Here is a 17,522-nt window from a genome sequence, read left to right as displayed (position 1 = left end):
TTCATCCATCATAACCCCACTTAGTCCTTCAAATTTAAGACTCTTGAGACTTGCCTGGAGCCAATCTTCATCTCCCTTGCCAGAAACCAGTTTCAAACCATGCCACATTCCAGATCAACTTTCTGTGCTGCCTTCTCATTTTAGAATATAAGTTACTTAGAGACACAGATATTTGGGAGGTATCTTTTACAGACAGCCAATAAAACCAAGTATTGGAATAAAATGAAGTAAGACTACACTTTCAAATCGCTAATAATCCAACAAGAATTTAATAAATACTAATAATGTTCTAGGCACTGGGAATTCAGGTAAAAAGAAGGAAACAATCTTTTCTTTTAAAGAGTATATATTCTACAGTTTAAGATATGAATTACATACATACAAATATATGAAGTACATATTATAAATAAATATGTGAAGTAAATACAAATATGTATAAAACTGTTTGGGAAGAAACTCATTTATTTAGTAGTTGAGCAGATTAGGAAAGCCTTCCTGCAAGAAAGAGCAACTGAGCTGTTTCTTAAAGGAAAGAAATAGAGAGAAGGCTATTTGACTAGCCCACAGATCAGGGGAATGGCAGTATTGTCCAATTAGGTTGGAAAATATGTTGAGTCCAGACTTGTAAAGAATTCTAACAGCAAAAAAGTTTAAATTTTATCCTAGAGGAAGACACTAGAGTTCATTAAGTAGTGGAATTAAAAATTATTTGTTTGTACACAGCTATTTACATGATGTCTCCCCATTAGACTGAGCTCCTTGAAAGCAGAGACCTTTTTTTGTCTTTGTTTCCCAGTGCTTATATTGCAGGGTCTAGCACAAAGTAAGTGCTTAATAAATGCGAGCTGACTAACAACACTGCCATTATAAAGAAGTTCAGTTTAAAAAAAAAAAAAAAGAAAGGAAAAAAGAATTTTTAAATTAGTGAAGTTTTGAATATTTAGTTTCGTTGTATGTTATAAAGTCATGTATTAAAGAAACGAAAGTTATGTTTTCGACTCCTTTATCAGTTATCTATAGCGATTTAAATGTGTATGTTCAAAATAAAAATATGAAAAAAAGATAGCTTCTGCCTTACAGAAGCTTACAGTCTAATGGGTTCTATATTAGATTCTTATACCCTCAAATATATACCCTAAATATACTCTCTACCCATTCTAGATATCAGATTAATGTATATATTTAAATCAAGGGTTCTTAATTTCTTCTGTGTCATGGAACGCTATGACAGGATGGTGAGGCCTATGATCACCTTATCATAATAATGCTTTTAAATGCATAAAATTAACTACATAGATTACAAAGGGAACCAATTATATTGAAATAAAAAATGAAAAATTTTTCCCATTGAAGTTCATGGACTCCTTGAAATCTATCCACAATCCCCCTGGGGTGTATAAATCCCAAGTTAAGAAGACTGATTTACATAAAGTTTGGAGTTGCCACTGTCATGTGTACTTAGGGAGTCCCCCTGGAAATAAGAGTACAGTCAGCAGTACTGCCTCAAGGTCAAGGAAAAACACTGCAAGAATGCTGTCCCATAAAACTGGCATGTGACCCACTAAACAACCTCCCTATTTCTATCAGCAATCATAGGACTTCAAGGGAAATCGAAATTAGTTCCCTAATGAGAATTCCCAGTTACTATCTACAAAAAATATAGAGCAAAAATTTTCTATCAATAACAAGAAAGCTATTTGTTCAATTATGCCATTTTTCTGATAGTAGCCTAATTCTAGAAAATCTGCCTTTTAAATTCTTTCAAAAGTTTGTGGCTTGAATACTTAAAAACTGGTGGTACTGAAATTTTCTAGCTATTCTATTGTCATCTAATTGACTTTTTATCAACTTTTCATTATCTGGAGAGCCCAAGGAACAAGGGAATGATAATTAAAAGCTTATTCTATATTTGGCTTCCACCAACTACAGAAGGTGAAGATGAGTGGGTAGTAGTTTTGGATAGGGTTTGAAATATTAAGAAATAATTTCTTTAATTAGATTCAATTCAGTATTAAGTCTGTTTAGATCTTACATCTGAGAAATTCCTTTGTCAAAGAATGAACATGTCTAGTTCTACATTTTAAAGATGAGGAAACTGACACCCAAAGAAGCCAAGTGACTGGCAAAAGGTCACACAGGTGAATACAAGTCTCCTGACAACAAGGCAAGCAATGCTTTTCCTACTACACTTTCGAGCCCTTCCACAAACTGCTCAAAGGAAACACAAGTGGAGAAAAGAAAGGATTATTTTGCTTGCAGTTCTGTGGCATGCCAGTAACCTCACCAGACTTCTGTTCAAACTTGGTTTCTTTTTTGACCCCTAAGATGTTTGGGGTCCTCTCCCAAAGCAGATGTTTGACTACATCACTCCTGCTCAAAAAGCTTCAGTGTTTCTTGAACAAAACAAAAAAATCCCATTTAACATTCAAAGACCTTCAAAATCTACTTCCAATGATACTTCTCTACCACAGGCTCTTAAGCGTAGACCTATGAATGTGGATTTCTAATATTTTGATAATTACATTTCAATATAATTAGTTTACTTTGTAATCCTATGGATTTTCTTATGCTTTTAAAAACTTTATTCTGAGAAAGGTCTGAGAAGCTTCACCAGTCTGACAAAGGAGTTCATGAAACCAAAATGGTTGAGAATCCCTATTGTAGCAGATATCACAATAACATCTTTTAATACACTCTATAATAAAATTGGTCTGTTTACTGTACCCCCTACAAAACATCCAATCTCCATCTTTTGTTCCCTTGAACAAAGTGCCCAGAATGTTCTCTCAAATTCATTCCTATCTTTTGACATTGCTAGCCAGTCAGTCAACAAGCATTTATTAGTCATGTACTGTGTGCCAAGCTCTGTATTGGGAATACAAAGGATGGTCTCAAGGAGTTTACATTCTAATAGGTAAAGACAATACATAAAAGGGAGCTGAAAAACTTGTGTAGGGGGTATGGGGTGGGGAACAGGATGTGTATGCAGATGAAGATAGTCCTCTGCACATGGACAAGGTAGACAAAGTCTTGTGACTAAGAGTCAGCAGTGTGGCCTGAAGAATGAAAAAGTTCCTACTTCCCTTCAAATCTCAGTTCAAGTGCTCCTTTTATCAAAGTTTGTTAGTACCTTTCCCCATCCCCAAATTACTTATCTAAGTACATGCTGCTTCCCATGAGTAGATTGTAAACTCTAAAGCAGAGAATGTTCTACTTTTGTATGACAGAACCTAATATCTAGTCTGTAGAAAGAATTTATCAGTTAATCAACAAAGATTTATTAAGTGCAAACTATGTGCCAGACACTGTGTTAAGCACTAGGATAAAAAAAGAGGCAAATGTTAGTTCTTACCCTCAAGAAGCTTACAGTCTAATGGGGGGTGGGGTGGGGAGGAGAGGACACAAAATATGTAAACAAATACATGAAAAGCGAGCTGTATACAAGATAAATAAGAGATAATAGAGAGAAGGTACTAGAATTAAGAAGGTGTTAGGGAAGGCTTCCTGTAGACCTTAGGTGGAACTTAAAGGAAGCCAGGAAGGTCAGTAGTCAGAGCTGAGAAGATAGTTTTAGGTATGAAAGACTGCCAGAGAAAACACCTAAGAGATGTCATATTTTGTTTCTGGAACAGCCAGGAAGTCAGTGTCACTGATCAAAGAGTATGTATGGGGGATTAAAGTATAAGAAGACTGGAATGGTAGGAGGGGGTTAGGTTATAAAAGACACTGAATGCCACATAGAGCATTTTCTGTTTGATCCTAGAGGCAATTGGAAGCCAATGAAAGTTTATTAACTATGAGTGTGTGTATGTGTACATGCAAGCCCCTCTGTCCCTAAATGATAGTATGTGCACTTTAAGACAATCACATGGGTGGCTGAACAGAGAATGAATAGGGAGTGGGGAATGACTTAAGGAAAACAGACCCACTAGTAGCCTCCTGAAATGAGTCAGATATGAGGTGGCGAGGGCCTGCACCAGGGCGATAACATTGTCAGAGGAGAGAATGGAGCATATTTAAAAGATGTTACAAAGGTGAAATGGACAAGTCTTGGGAATAGCTTGGATATGGGGGGGTGAGAGATAATGAGGAATTCAGGATTATTTTAAGGTTTGTGAGCCTAAAGCACTGGGAAGATGGTACTGCGCTCCTCAGTAATAGAGAAATGGGGCAGAAGGGGGACACAAAATAAGTTCTGCTTTGAACATATTGCATTTTAAGTGGAAAGAGGGACTGCAGTCAGAAAGACTCATCTTCCTGAGTTCAAATCTGGTCTCAGACTCTTACTAGCTGTATGACCCCGGGCAAGCACTTAACCCTGTTTGCCTCAGTTTCCTCATCTGTAAAATGAATTGGAAAAGAGAATAACAAATCACTCCAATATTTTTGGGGGAAAAAAAAAAAACACCAAACCAAAACACCCAAAGAGTCAAAAGACAACTGAATAACAAAGAGGGTTTCCAAATTCTTGAACATAGAGGTGGTATGTTTGTGGGTAACAGCAAGGTAAAAGGTATGGCCATCTTTGTGTGTAGCTAAGACAGAATGAGAAGTGAGGCGATCAGAAGTTGAGCAAATAGAAGAAATGAGTGGTTAGGGCATTTGAACGATAAGCAATATGTATGCTGATGTCCACTAGTATAAAGTCACACAGTTAATAAGTGTCTGAGGCAAGATTCGAACACAAGTCTTCCTGACTCAAGATCCAGCATTCTATTCATTGTACCATTCAAAATAATCTAGACATTCATGACTCCATTAATGCTGTTGCTTTGAAAAGGCTTGGAAATTTAAACAGCATGGTGTAGCCAAAACTGGTCTAAGGATTTACAATCAGGACCTGTACTATACAGGGTAAATCACTTTGTCTTTGAGATTTAGTTTTACTCATCTGTGAAATGAGAGTTGGACTCATGGGCTTTAAGGTCCTAACTCTAAATCTATCAGTCTATGTATTTAATTGCAATATTAGTGCCAGGTGTGTCAATATTTTACTCAATGTTATAAAATGATAAAATTTCTTATTCTACAAAAGATGCTACATTTTTTACTTATATAACAACTTTTAATGAAAACTCATGGCCTATGACAGCATTCATGAATTTCAAACTGATAGTAAAATTTATAGTATTTAATAACAAACTTAAAATAGAACTCTCATATTAAGTTATGTGGGACAATGAGGGAATGAGATTAAGAAGCAGAGTTAGCTTTATGTAAAAAAAAAAAAATTGAGGGGCTTCCCCTTGGGGTCAGATTTTTGGATAACATTTACTAAAACTGTTTTTAGGATAAATGTAGTTTCCTTAGGACTATAAAACTGGCAAAGTCTTAAATAAAGAGAAAAATTAAATGAAATTTTCCAACAGATATATTGGGCTCACAGATACATAAAAATTCAGTACTGTAAGACTTCTGGATTAAAAAAAAATTATTAGGGGTGGCCAGGTGGCGCAGTGAGTAAGAGCACTCACTTATATCAAACCAAAACCAAAAGAGCAAAGAGCAATGTAGACTAGCTAGGTAATAACTTAAAAAAAAAAAGATCCTAGAATTTGTTGGGTTCCTAGTTCCTAAAAATAACAACAAATCACTTAAAAATGCTTACCAATTCTTCATGTTTCTCTTGCCATCCCCAAATACCACCATCCTCTGGTATCAGCTGTTGATATGGATAGCTTTCCACTGAAAATGACACAGCCTCTAAATCTTCTGGCTTATTTTGTAACTTGTAGCTTAGATCTTCCATTACCTCTTTAGGGACTGAATTAGCCCACTGGTACCCCATTTGGCAAGCACTACAACCATTAACAAATCTATTAGAAAATATCTGATTTGTTATCCCTCCAGATTGGCAGTAAGAAAGTTCATTTAAGAAATGGAAATTCAATTCATCCTGGAAATCCACTTTGAAGGGATTTTTTGACACATTCAATTTATCTTCCATATTATGAAGGGCACAATTCTCATTGAGTGGTACCACTTCTTTGACATCAACAGAGATGATAGGAATAGCTTGAGGTATGTCATAAGAAGGAGTAGCTATATACTTATCCTCTTGAGTTTGGTCAACTTCACTTAGAGTTTTTATGTCATCAAACTTCAGTTTTTCATGTGTCAACTTGTAATTTTCCACTTCATTCTCTTTGGCACTTGAAACATAATCCCTAATTTGTGGCTCAGGATTTATGTCTTCTAAACGGCATACCTGGTGGTCATTTATTTCATAAGTATATAAAGAATCATTAACACTAAGACCAATATCCTCCTTCTCTCTGCATGGTCTTTCTTCATTTTCTTCATTATAAAATCCTGATTTATTTACATTTGAATTATTATTACCAGAAATATCATTAGCTTCATTCACTTGTATTAGCTGTGAATTTTCACTGCTCTTCAAGTTATACTCTTCAGTTTCTGGCAGAGGTACACTTGAATTAAAACACTGAATTGAACATGGCAATAAACTAGGAGATTCTATTTTACACTTATTTACCATTTTCTGGGTTTCAGGATTATTTTTCAGTTCAGAGTCTTTCAAAATTTCAAGGTCATCATGAGAAACCAAAAGAACATTCTGACTCTGCAATAAATTTTCCTTAAAGATTAATATATTTGCCTCTTGATCAAGGATAGGTTCAGAATCTGACTTCAAACTTTCTATCTCACAGTTATTACCCTCACTATGGATTGTTTTGGATACTAAACTGTTTAATGGATCTGTTTCACTTTCAATTACTCCACGATGATCACCTTCATCCTTGGACAACATATGAAATGCCTTCAAGTCTATTTGATTATCAGGGCAAGCTAAGACAGATGTGGGGAAAATATAGCTTTTGTTTACAGAACTGGAAGGCTGGAGATAACCTTTATCTTTACTTTCAAGTACTTCTGGTGAGAGAGCAGGTGTTGGGTTCTTTGGTCCTTGGTTTACTTCAAATAATTCACAAGTTAAGGTCTCTCTGGTCTGTGTCAATGGTTTGCTTATATTTATATCACTAGATAAATGTATCTGATTTAAGAGTTTAGATTCAATGGTACCTTTAGCATGATTCTCATCTTCTAAAATGTCTGTCTCATTTTGAAACTGGGAATGATCCTCAGATCTCAAAGGTAAGTCAGTATTTACAAACTGTAATTTTTCCTTTTTCAAACTACATTCGTCTAAGATGTTTTCATCGGTGTCCAAGATGTAAGAAAATTCACTGTGATGGTCATTAGAATTAGACACTGCATCTTTTGTATCACAGTGCAGCTGAAGGAACTTATTTTGAGAATTCTTAAAACCGGTCAACCGATTCGCACTTAGATGGAGTTCACCTAAACTGTCAGAAAAAAAGTCCTCTGTTCTGCTGAATTCTAATTCAACTTTACTTTTACTGTCATTTAAGATTTCTTTTAGGCAAATATTTTCCACTTCACTGCTGGAACTTAAGTTCTGACCCACAGTAACAGTTGTACCATCACGTTCATCATTAATTTTACTATCTCCACTGTCTTTGAGTAAATTAACAGATGAACTGTTCAAATGATTTAATTTGTCTGAAATAGGAAAATTTCTTTCTTCTTGGTCAACACATATGTCTTTTAATGAAGTATCATCTATGTTAAAGTTAAATTCAGATAGAATGGTATCATTATGTAATGGATTGTTCTTTATATATGCTTTAGGAAATTCAGCATAAGCTTTTATTTTTAAATTATCATCTGACATCCTGTAAGTATCTTCCAATGTATAAGTTGGAACATTTTCAGTTAGTAGGTCAGTAATACATTTAATTTCCTCATTAGAAACTTTCTTTACTTGATTTGGAGGTAGTATTTTGTGCTGGGACAATTCTTCCTCTTGTGTGTTTAACTTAGCTCCCCTTTGTACAGCATGCCAGACTAAAAATTCTTTCCCAGTATCTAGAGGCCATGCCATGGTACACATTCCCTCACTGGTAACAGCTGAATGGTTTTCATCTGTTGCAGTTTCTCCATGCATATTAGTAGATATCTCTTCATTTATTTTTAGACACTCAGAATCAACAACACAAATACTATAAAATTCATTCTCTCTTGAATTACTATTTTGTTTGTGATCACTATAAGTTGGTTTTTCATCTGCTGTCTGTCCTTCAGAAATATCTAAAATTTTGCTGCTCTCATTATTATTGTTGATTTGGACATTTGCCACTATTTCCCTCTCTGCTAATGAGCTTTTACAAGTTACTGGGTAATATTCCAGATGGCTTGTATTTAAAAAAATCTCTTCCTGTAAGCTTTGGTCTGAAAGCACTGGTGCATATGAAAGAGAGATACAGCCTTGAGAACTCTTATCTTCAGATATGTTAAGTTTACTTCCATTATCAATATTGTATGCATTAGTATTAGGTTTTTCAGAAAGATGCTCATAAGCAACTAAATCTTTTTTCTTTTCATTTTTCTCTAAATTTTCATATTTATTTAAGACCTTGTGTACCAAATTTAATGAAGGAATAAAATTAAATGAATTGCTAGTGCTACATGGCACTTCATGTTCAGTGTCTGAACTATGAAAAGAAGGAAACTTCACTTTTTTAGCCCAAAACAGATGTTTATGATTTGGCTCCTCCCAGTTACCAATTCTAGCAGTTGTCCCATTGGCTCTATTTTCTACTTTGTGTAGCTCCTTACCTTCCACAGTATCGAATAATGAAGATAAAGTTTTACTTATCCTGCTTTCTGGGACTTCTTCCTCCTCAGATTTTCCTAAAAGGCCAGTTTTTTCGTTGTTATTGCTGTTGCTTAATTCTTTGCTGAAGCAGCAACCCATGTTTAAAAGTTCAAAAAAATCATATTAAAAGTACCCGTTCATTTCAGAACCTCCAAATGTACCTCAACTAGCTTTCTATAGCTACTGAAGAGAAGCCAACACCCAGAAACCAAAAATAGTACTGTGCAAGACACTCACATGTTACTGCCACTCAAATCCCAAATCCCAATTACAACAGATCACAGTATTCAGTTTTTTCAAGTTATGCCATACATACATGTTCTTAAACCTAAAAACTATACTTAGAGCCATAGTAGGAAATTTCGTGTTCCCCCATAAAGCATATGGCATTAATAATTTTACTTAATTTATAAATGCTACAAATGTTGCTTTCACCATATAGAGAGCATTATTACAACTAAGTTCAGTATCATGTAACAATTCAAGTTCACTTAGAAACAATAATCTCTTAAATTCCACTGGCAAATAGGAACCATTATATACTTCAGTATAGAGCAGATTAAAGCAAAGGTTACTAAACCAAAGACATAAAAACAGAATTTCTCTAATAACCAATAATAGAACTTATGTAGACAACCTCTAACTGCTAAGAATGCAAACTTTTTATTGGTCTTAGAATTAAACTTTTATAAAGCAAAAAAATCAACACTCCTGCCATTAGGAAGTCTTTCCTAATGACTAATGAATTATTAACTAAAAAACAGATTTGTCCAGTAACTTGATTTAAGTAACCAAATATGAAAATCCAAATTTCTAAGGCAGAAAGCTGAGTACTTATTTAAAAGGCCAAACAACCTTCATACCTTTAAAGTAATTCCATTTATGGTGATTTTGTTTATATACAACTTAATAACGATTGTGGAAAGCATACCTTGTAAAAATGACTCATGCACCTAGAGAATCTCTGCAAACTAATAAATTACATAACAGAAGGCAATAAGAAAGAAATACACAAAATTTTAAGAACAGCTATGTGGAAACAATTTTCTTTAAAAAAATTTTTTTTTATTATTCTGACCTTGGCAAATACCAACATGAGCATTTCCATATATAAACAATAGCAAAAGGAATTGCACATGAAATCTTGAATACTTTAATAAAAAGAAATAACAGAAAGAATAAAATAAAAATGCTAGTTTCAAAGCCATGCTGCTTATCTGTCTCCATCTGAACTTTCTTCAGTGTTTTTAAAAAACAAGCAAAAATTTAATAACAAAAACCTTCAACACTCATTTCTTTGCTTTTTTTAAATAATATATTTTATCCTTGACTCACACTTCCTACTAACAATAAACCCACCTCACCTTTGAAACAGAGAGACTATGTAACAATAAATAGAATGCTGGACTTGGAATCTAGGTCTGCCTAGACCTAGTGTGATTCTGGACAAATCACTAAACCTCTCTGAGCCTCAGTTTCCTCATTCCTAAAATGTGATGCTCTGAAGCAAACACAATACTCCAAGTGTGCGCTGATGAAGATAAAATACAGGGAGACAAAGGCGGCTAGGTGGCGCAATGAGTAGAGCGCCGGCCCTGGAGTGAGAAGGACCTGGGGACCTGAGTTAGGATCCAGCTTCAGACACTTAACACACACACCCAAAAAAACTAGCTTGTGACCTTGGGCAAGTTACTTAATCATAACTGCCCTCCAAAAAGGAAAAAAAAAAAAAAGAATACAAGGGGACAATCAATTCTACAATACTAGACTGAAGCTTCAAACAACATTAGCAAGCATACTGTTGATTCATTTTGAGCTTTAGCCCCTAAAACCTCCCCATCTTTCTTCATAGGAACTGCTGTCTACTCCTGTCTCTCTGATTTATATGAAGTTGATTTTTAACTCAAATTTAAGACTTTAAATTTATCCCTATTAAATTTTTTTATCAGATTCTGCCCAGTGTACTATCTTCAAAACTTTTAATGCTAATCTCCATTACTTAATGTTAGCTATAACTCCTTGATTTCTGTTGTCACCTATAAAAACTGAGGGTGAGGAGAGCAGCTAATCCAGGATCGAGGTTTAGTAAAGAGTGAGTGGCAATTATAACATGGTGACACTGTATTCAAGATTAGAGAATACATCTGGTTGAGTTGATCAACTGCAATATCAAGACTAAGGTGAGAAAATAAAGCCAGAGCAGAGGTGAGACACTCCAGACCTTTATAAATCAATGGTAGACCCAGAATAACAATTCCTGTAGTACTGATGATGAATCAAGGCAATAATAAAAAAGTTATTATAAGATTAAGTACAAAAACTAACCACAGTTCTAACAAAGAAAAATAAGTAAATGTATGAATAAAAGCATCAACATTCTAACTTAATAGCTATGATATAAAAAATGTGATCCTATCATCTAAGGGTCATAATGAAAATGAAGTCTGAATGCATCAATAGAAGAGATGAAGGATAGAAAGTTATAATCAGATTGGGAAATTTCAGAACTCTGCTACATAGAATAGCACAGTAATGGGAGAGATTTTAGGTAAAGGCAAAATTATCCTTCTGTGCCCAAGATAACATACAGATGAATGGCTGAGCAGCAAGTTTCCTGACTTCCAATTTGGTTTTAACAAAGAATATTTTTCACTGTTTCCAATGAGTCAAAAACAAATAAAAGAGAACTTGGGGAAAAAAATAACTTTAACATTTTCTTTCAAAAAACAATCAGTAATGTAACTGGGAATTATTTAACAAGATAAATAAGAATAAAAAGTACAAAGGATTTTCGTATTTGCAACTTATAGCTTCTTAACAAATCATTACAAGTCAGTCCATTAGTACTATATTATAATTAATCACATATAATAATAAGGCTGTTATGTATTCGGTACCTAATACGTAATATGTAATACCTAATACCTGTCAAAATATTCCCAAAAGGTCTTAGGGTGAGACTAGCAAGCAAAGTTGACCTTTTAGCATTTATTAGGTCCATCTTATACCACACATGAATTGAAAAGCTACCAAGAATTTTTCATTTTGTCTTTAGTTTCAAATTTTGAAAGTATTATTACAGTATAGCTCTACACATTTATATGCTTTTTTTGTTATGAATGAGAAAATAAAAAACAAGTAACTACAGCATGTACATTAGAATTTAGCCCAAATATTCTCGGTAAAGTCATGTAAAAGATAACTATACTTCTAGACTCATATCTTCATTTTAACTTTTATGCCTTAGACATATGTTTAATGAATACTGAATAACATTTTTGGTTCACACTTATTTGTTTGGTTTGAAAATTAGGGTATTTTAAAAATAGCCTGAGTCCGACCCAGTTCCCACTGATTATCTATATGCACATAATCAAGGAACATTTATTTAGGATGTACAATGTGACAGACAGACATTGAACTCCACTGGCATCTTCATCTTTGGGTAAAAGACTAATTATCACTTCTTCCTAGAAACTAGTTTTAGATGAACAGCCTAACAATTCTGATGTGTAGAACATTTCCCATTTTGATAAAGAAGCATGTTCTAAGTATATCATACTGAAAAAGTCTGTCAACCATATTGGCATTTGCAATGAATACTTTGTAATTAAATTTATTATAATTCAATTGGGTTTATCTTGTACTCATTTAATTTTATCTTTAAAAAAATCAAATGTTTAGAATCACATTAATAAAGTATTTTAGGAAATAATGGCTGATATTTTTCAATACTACCTGGAAATTCTTCTGAGTTGTTTTTCTTTCCATATACACCACTGTCTCTAATTAGAGAAAGGGAAATCTATGTGACAGAACTGTAACTCCCAGGATAAACTGGACCTTTATGATCATCAATGATTTTTGTGATAATTCTGGAGATATTTTCACTTAGAGTAAGACATGACAGGTTATGCCTAATTAAATTATTATCCTTAAACTTCGTTTCCTTTTTTTTTGGGGGGGGGAGAGGGTTTAACTTGAAGGTCTGGTGGATTATTAAAATCTCCAAAAATTAAACATGTCATGGGATATTATATATCTGCTAAAAAGAATTCCCTAATTTTAATCAGAAAAAATCAAAAGTTCTCTTTCAAGTTCACCAAAAATCTTTAATGAAGAATGTGTTAAGTATAGAACATACTACTGAAAGCATTATTTGAAAAATGGCACTCTACTTCATTCAATATTATTGGGGGGTGAAGGTAGGTGTACAGGACTGCATATGACACATTTATCAGAGAAGCCATACAAGGGATTAGGATTGTCTTCCTGCTTATAACATTTTATTTAAGATGCTAAATGAAATAAAAGTAGATCAAAAGTCATGTGTAAGTAGGACAGATGAAATTTGAAAAGGATTTTTTAAGTGGTTAAGAATACAACAGATGGGGCCACTAGGTGGCACAGTGAGTAAGAGTTGGCCCCGGAGTTGGGAGACCCAGGATCGGTTCCGGCCTCAGATACTTCACACACACACACACACACACACACACACACACACACCATGTAAGCTTGGTCAAGTTACTTACCCCCAACTGCCCTCCAAAAAAGGCAAAAAAAAGAATAACAGAAGGCCAAAGATAGTATTAATTACAATTTTATGAGGTAAATTAGTTACCATAACCAGGAGAACAAAAATAGTCAAGACCTTAGCAAATACTTCACTTAGTTTTTACTCCAAGTTAGCAGGCAGCCAAAAGCAGCAATGATTTAGAATATAAACTTGTTAGTACAATCAAAGATAATAGCTGATTATAAGTAGTACTAGCTCATAAAACAAGAAAAAGCAGTAGAAGGCTAAAATCAATTAAAAAAAAAAAACCTTATTGACATGTCCAAGTAAATAAAGTCATCCCTAAGGGCATTTCTAAGTGAAAGTGGAAGCACATCAAAGAGAAGAAAAGTGAGAAAGATCTGAAAAAAATTTTATATTGAACATTTTTCATCATCAAAGGTAACCAGAAGAAAGCAAACCACACTAAAGACAATGAAAACAGGAAACTAGTAATATTAGAGCCAACACAGGAACAGGGCTTCATAGCTGAAAAGGACTTTAGAGGTCATACAATCCAACTCTGTCATTTTATAAATGAGCAAAGTTCTAAGGTTCTTGCATAAGGTCGAACAGGTAAAAGTAACAGAGATATAGGCTCTGAATTCAAGGCCTCTGACTCCAAAATCAGCATTCTTGCCACTATTATGTTACAAAATTCCTGTAATAAGCATGTCTAATCAAGCAAAACCAATTCTCACATTTGATGTGTCTGAAAATGTCTCTTTCTGAATTTTTACTTTATCACCTTTCCATAAAGAGGCAGATACTACACTGATTGGCATTTGCAAATTTTTGAGCTATTTTTCTTTAAAATGTCATTATTCTAGTATTTCTGCTCATTTAACTCTAAAGTTCATACAAGTCTACCCAATTTTCTCTAAAACCACCCAGTTCATTATTTCTCATAGTGCAAAAAAAATTGTTATATCTTTACACTTAATTTATTTGTTAAGGTGTGCTTGATAAATAGGCATCCTTTAGTTTCAAGTTCTTTATTATAAAAAGAAAAGCTACAAATGTGTGTGTATACATTTACATATCATTTATTTATTTATTTAGTGTATGAGTTCCTTTATTCTTTCCTTTGGTCATTTTACAGTATAGGCCTAGTAATAGTTGAGCTCAAAGTGGTTATTATAAATTAGATTTATAATAATTAGATTGGAGGGGAGGGAGGAGGAAGACTTTGAAAGTTCATGTCACTCAAAAATAAAGTTCTTCTGAGTCAATCTGTAAGAATACTCCCCAACTGATAAAACAGTCAAAGGATATGAACAGTTTTCAGATGAAAAAATTAAAGCTATCTATAGTCATATGAAAAAATACTCCAAATCAATATTGATTAGAGAAATGGAAATAAAAACAACTCTGAGATATCACATCACACCTATCAAATTGACTAATATATCAGAAAAAGAAAATAGTAAATGCTAGAAGGGATTTGGGAATATTGGTGGTGGTGTGAACTGATTCAACCATTCTGGAGAGCAATTTGGAACTATGCCCAAAGAGTTATAAAACTGTCTACCTTTGACCCAGCAATACCACTACTATTCCTGTATCCCAAATGGATGAAAGAAAAAGGAAAAGGCCATATTTGCAGAAGTTTTTTTCTTTTTTGTGGGGGTAAAGAACTGGAAATTGAGGGGATGTTCATCAATTGGGGAAAGGCTAAACAACTTGTGGAATATGATTGTGAAGGAATACTATTGGGCTATAAGGAATGATGAGCAGGATGATTTCAGAAAAACCTGAAAAGATTTACATTAGCTGATGCAGAACGATGTGAACAGAACCAGCAGAACATTGTAACACAGTAAAACCAGTATTTTAAGATGATCAACTGTGAATGACCTAGCTACTACTCTCAGCAATACGATTCAAGACAATTCCAAAGGATTTATGATGAAAAGCGCTATCCACCTGTAATAAGAATGTAAATTTTAAAGATCTTCCCTGCCCCTAGGCTAATGTGCACCTGAAGCCTGGGATGGGAGGCTTGTTTTTCAGTAGATACTTCTTGATTGGCCAGTGAGTCAATAAGGTTGTTACATTCTCTGAGCCAGGAGAAGGCTATATAAGCCCTGATGTGTAGCTTTGTTTTGGGACTCACTTTGAGAAGTATTCTGTGATTTGGTCTGAATTCTGGGAAGCCGTTGTTGAGAGTCCCCCGGCTTTGAAAAACCCAGAATGTGGAAACCCAGATGTTGACTGGGTATGGATGTAATGGTTGGACAGTTTGGAAATCTGTCTACTTGATGTTTCTGTCTTGATAATTATGCCTGTATACTTTGAGGTTCAGGGTGCTGACCTTTTCTCCTGAACAAGGTAAACGATATATGTCTGACTGATTAAAGTAAGCTTGTTAACCCATTTTGAGTTGCTTTCCTTTAACAAAGCAGATCCAAGAACCTGTGTGAGCAGGCACCCTGGGGACACTGGGGTGCTTGCTGCTACACCATCTTCAGAGACAGAATTGATAAAGTCTGAATGCAGATAAAAGCATACTGCTTTTTATTTTTTTCCTTTTGATCTGTTTTCTTTCACAACATAACTAATATAGAAATATAGGTTATACATATACAGTCAAGTAAAACACATCAAGTTGTTTACCACCTAAGGCAGAGGAGAAAGGAGAGAGGGAGGGAGAGAACTTGGAACTCAAAATTTTAAGAAAACAAACATTTAAAAATTGTTTTTATGAGCAATTGGAAAAAAAAGATGATTTTTTTTTTAAATAAAAGTTTTTTGCTCAGCCTCCTTTTTGTCCTATTCTTCCAGGTAAGATTTCACCCCAAGGGCCTGGGTAAAGAATGATTCTTAGAAACTTAACAGGCCTGCCCACTTCTCTTGACATGCCCCAGTCTGAGTGGGTCAATTCAATTTCAATTAAGAGTGACTTTTCTGGGGCAGCTAGGTGGCACAGTGAATAGAGCACCAGCCCTAGGGTCAGGAGGACCTGAGTTCAAATCCAGCCTCAGACACTTAACACAAAAAACTAGCCACGTGACCTTAGCCAAGTCACATTCCCAAATGCCCTTCCTCCCTCCAAAAAAAAAAAAAAAAAGCAAAGTGACTTTTCTGCCACTTTCACACAGAGGTGCAAAAATTTCTAGTTACTACACTGCCATTTACTCAAACTGGCAAAATAAAGTTAGAAGCTATGAAATGTGCTGTGTACAGGTTTGCAAAGAAATGAGAATACTCATTCACTACTAAATTAACTGGAAATCCACAGAATCTTTTTGAAGAATATGGAAGAGCAGAGCAAAAGTCACAAAAATAATCACTTTGACCCAAAGTTTCACTGTGAGGGTCAAATGCTATTTAAAGATAAAATGCTATTTATTTAAAATGCTATTTAAAAGACAAAAAGGAAAAGAAAAAAAAAGCAACCACTTTATAAATTGCACAGACTACAAACAACATCTAATAAGCAAAGGTTAACAACAAAAACTGTAGTACATCAATGTGACGGAATATCATAGGGCAATTAAGAGCAAGAAATCTAAGTAAACAAAAATATGAAGAGACATTTATGAAATAATGCAAAACAAACAGGAGAAGCAGAAGAATAGAGTATAAACAAACATTTCTCACTTAAGAGAAAAGCAGATGAAAATGAAGTCAAAAACAGAATCCTAAAGACTAAAATGGAATAAGTGAAAAAGTTTAGACTGCTTTATGAACTAAAATAAATTTAAATGTAAATTACCCTGGTCAGATCCCATCTAGAATATTACTGTTTTAGACTCCTCATTTTAGAAAGGAAATTACTAAGCTGAAGAATGCCAAATGGATGGACAACTAGGATGGTTCAGTTCATACCATGAGTATCAGCTAAAGGAATCAGGTATGACTAGCCAGAAGAAGAAAAGACTGGAGAGGAGAAGTGAAATCTGTCTTCAAGTATGTGAAGGGCCACATAATGTGGGAGAGTAGAATTAGAGTGGTTCTCCTCAGCCACCGAAGGTTTTACTGAAGTTACAAAAGATCAAACATAGGCTTTACATAAGCTCCTTTTAAAAACACTCTTAAAAACTGGATCTCAAAGGTGGAATGGGTTGGCTTAAGAGGCTGTGGTTTCCTATCATTGGAGGTCTTCCAGAAAAGGCTATTGGCTATGTTGTAGAAGGGATTCTTCCTTAAGCATAAGTTCACAAGATCTCTTAAAACTGTGATATTATCTTACTAGATGAAAGTTTCCAAGAATTTGGGACAAGTTATTTTTCACTTCCCTGAAAGGATATTATTTTTCATTTC

At 34.4% G+C, this 17,522-nt stretch overlaps 1 protein-coding gene across 10 annotated transcripts in view; it reads right to left on the bottom strand.

Moving 5' to 3' along the window:
• The window catches only part of LARP4B (La ribonucleoprotein 4B), a 141,032-nt gene that overhangs the window by 72,746 nt on the left and 50,764 nt on the right, over positions 1-17,522 (bottom strand). For 3 of the 10 annotated variants that reach the window (XR_011168054.1, XM_069086544.1, XM_069086543.1), the window contains exon 1: positions 5,609-13,465. The exons of 6 other annotated variants lie outside the window; for them this stretch is intronic. Coding sequence is in view for 3 of the 4 variants with exons in the window: in XM_069086544.1 (XP_068942645.1) it covers positions 5,609-8,800 (3,192 nt within the window). In the remaining variant the exon portion in view is untranslated. Of the gene's footprint in view, positions 1-5,608; positions 13,466-17,522 lie in introns of those variants that run through there. One more of the 10 variants, XM_069086542.1, reaches the window with a different exon arrangement.

This window comes from Petaurus breviceps, unplaced genomic scaffold (genome assembly GCF_028583685.1).
Source record: "Petaurus breviceps papuanus isolate PSGF00001 unplaced genomic scaffold, PetGlider_PUasm1.0 178, whole genome shotgun sequence".
Taxonomy (NCBI): Eukaryota; Metazoa; Chordata; class Mammalia; order Diprotodontia; family Petauridae; genus Petaurus; species Petaurus breviceps.
Note: the sequence above shows the minus strand (reverse complement) of the source record. Positions and strands in the feature narration are given on the sequence as shown.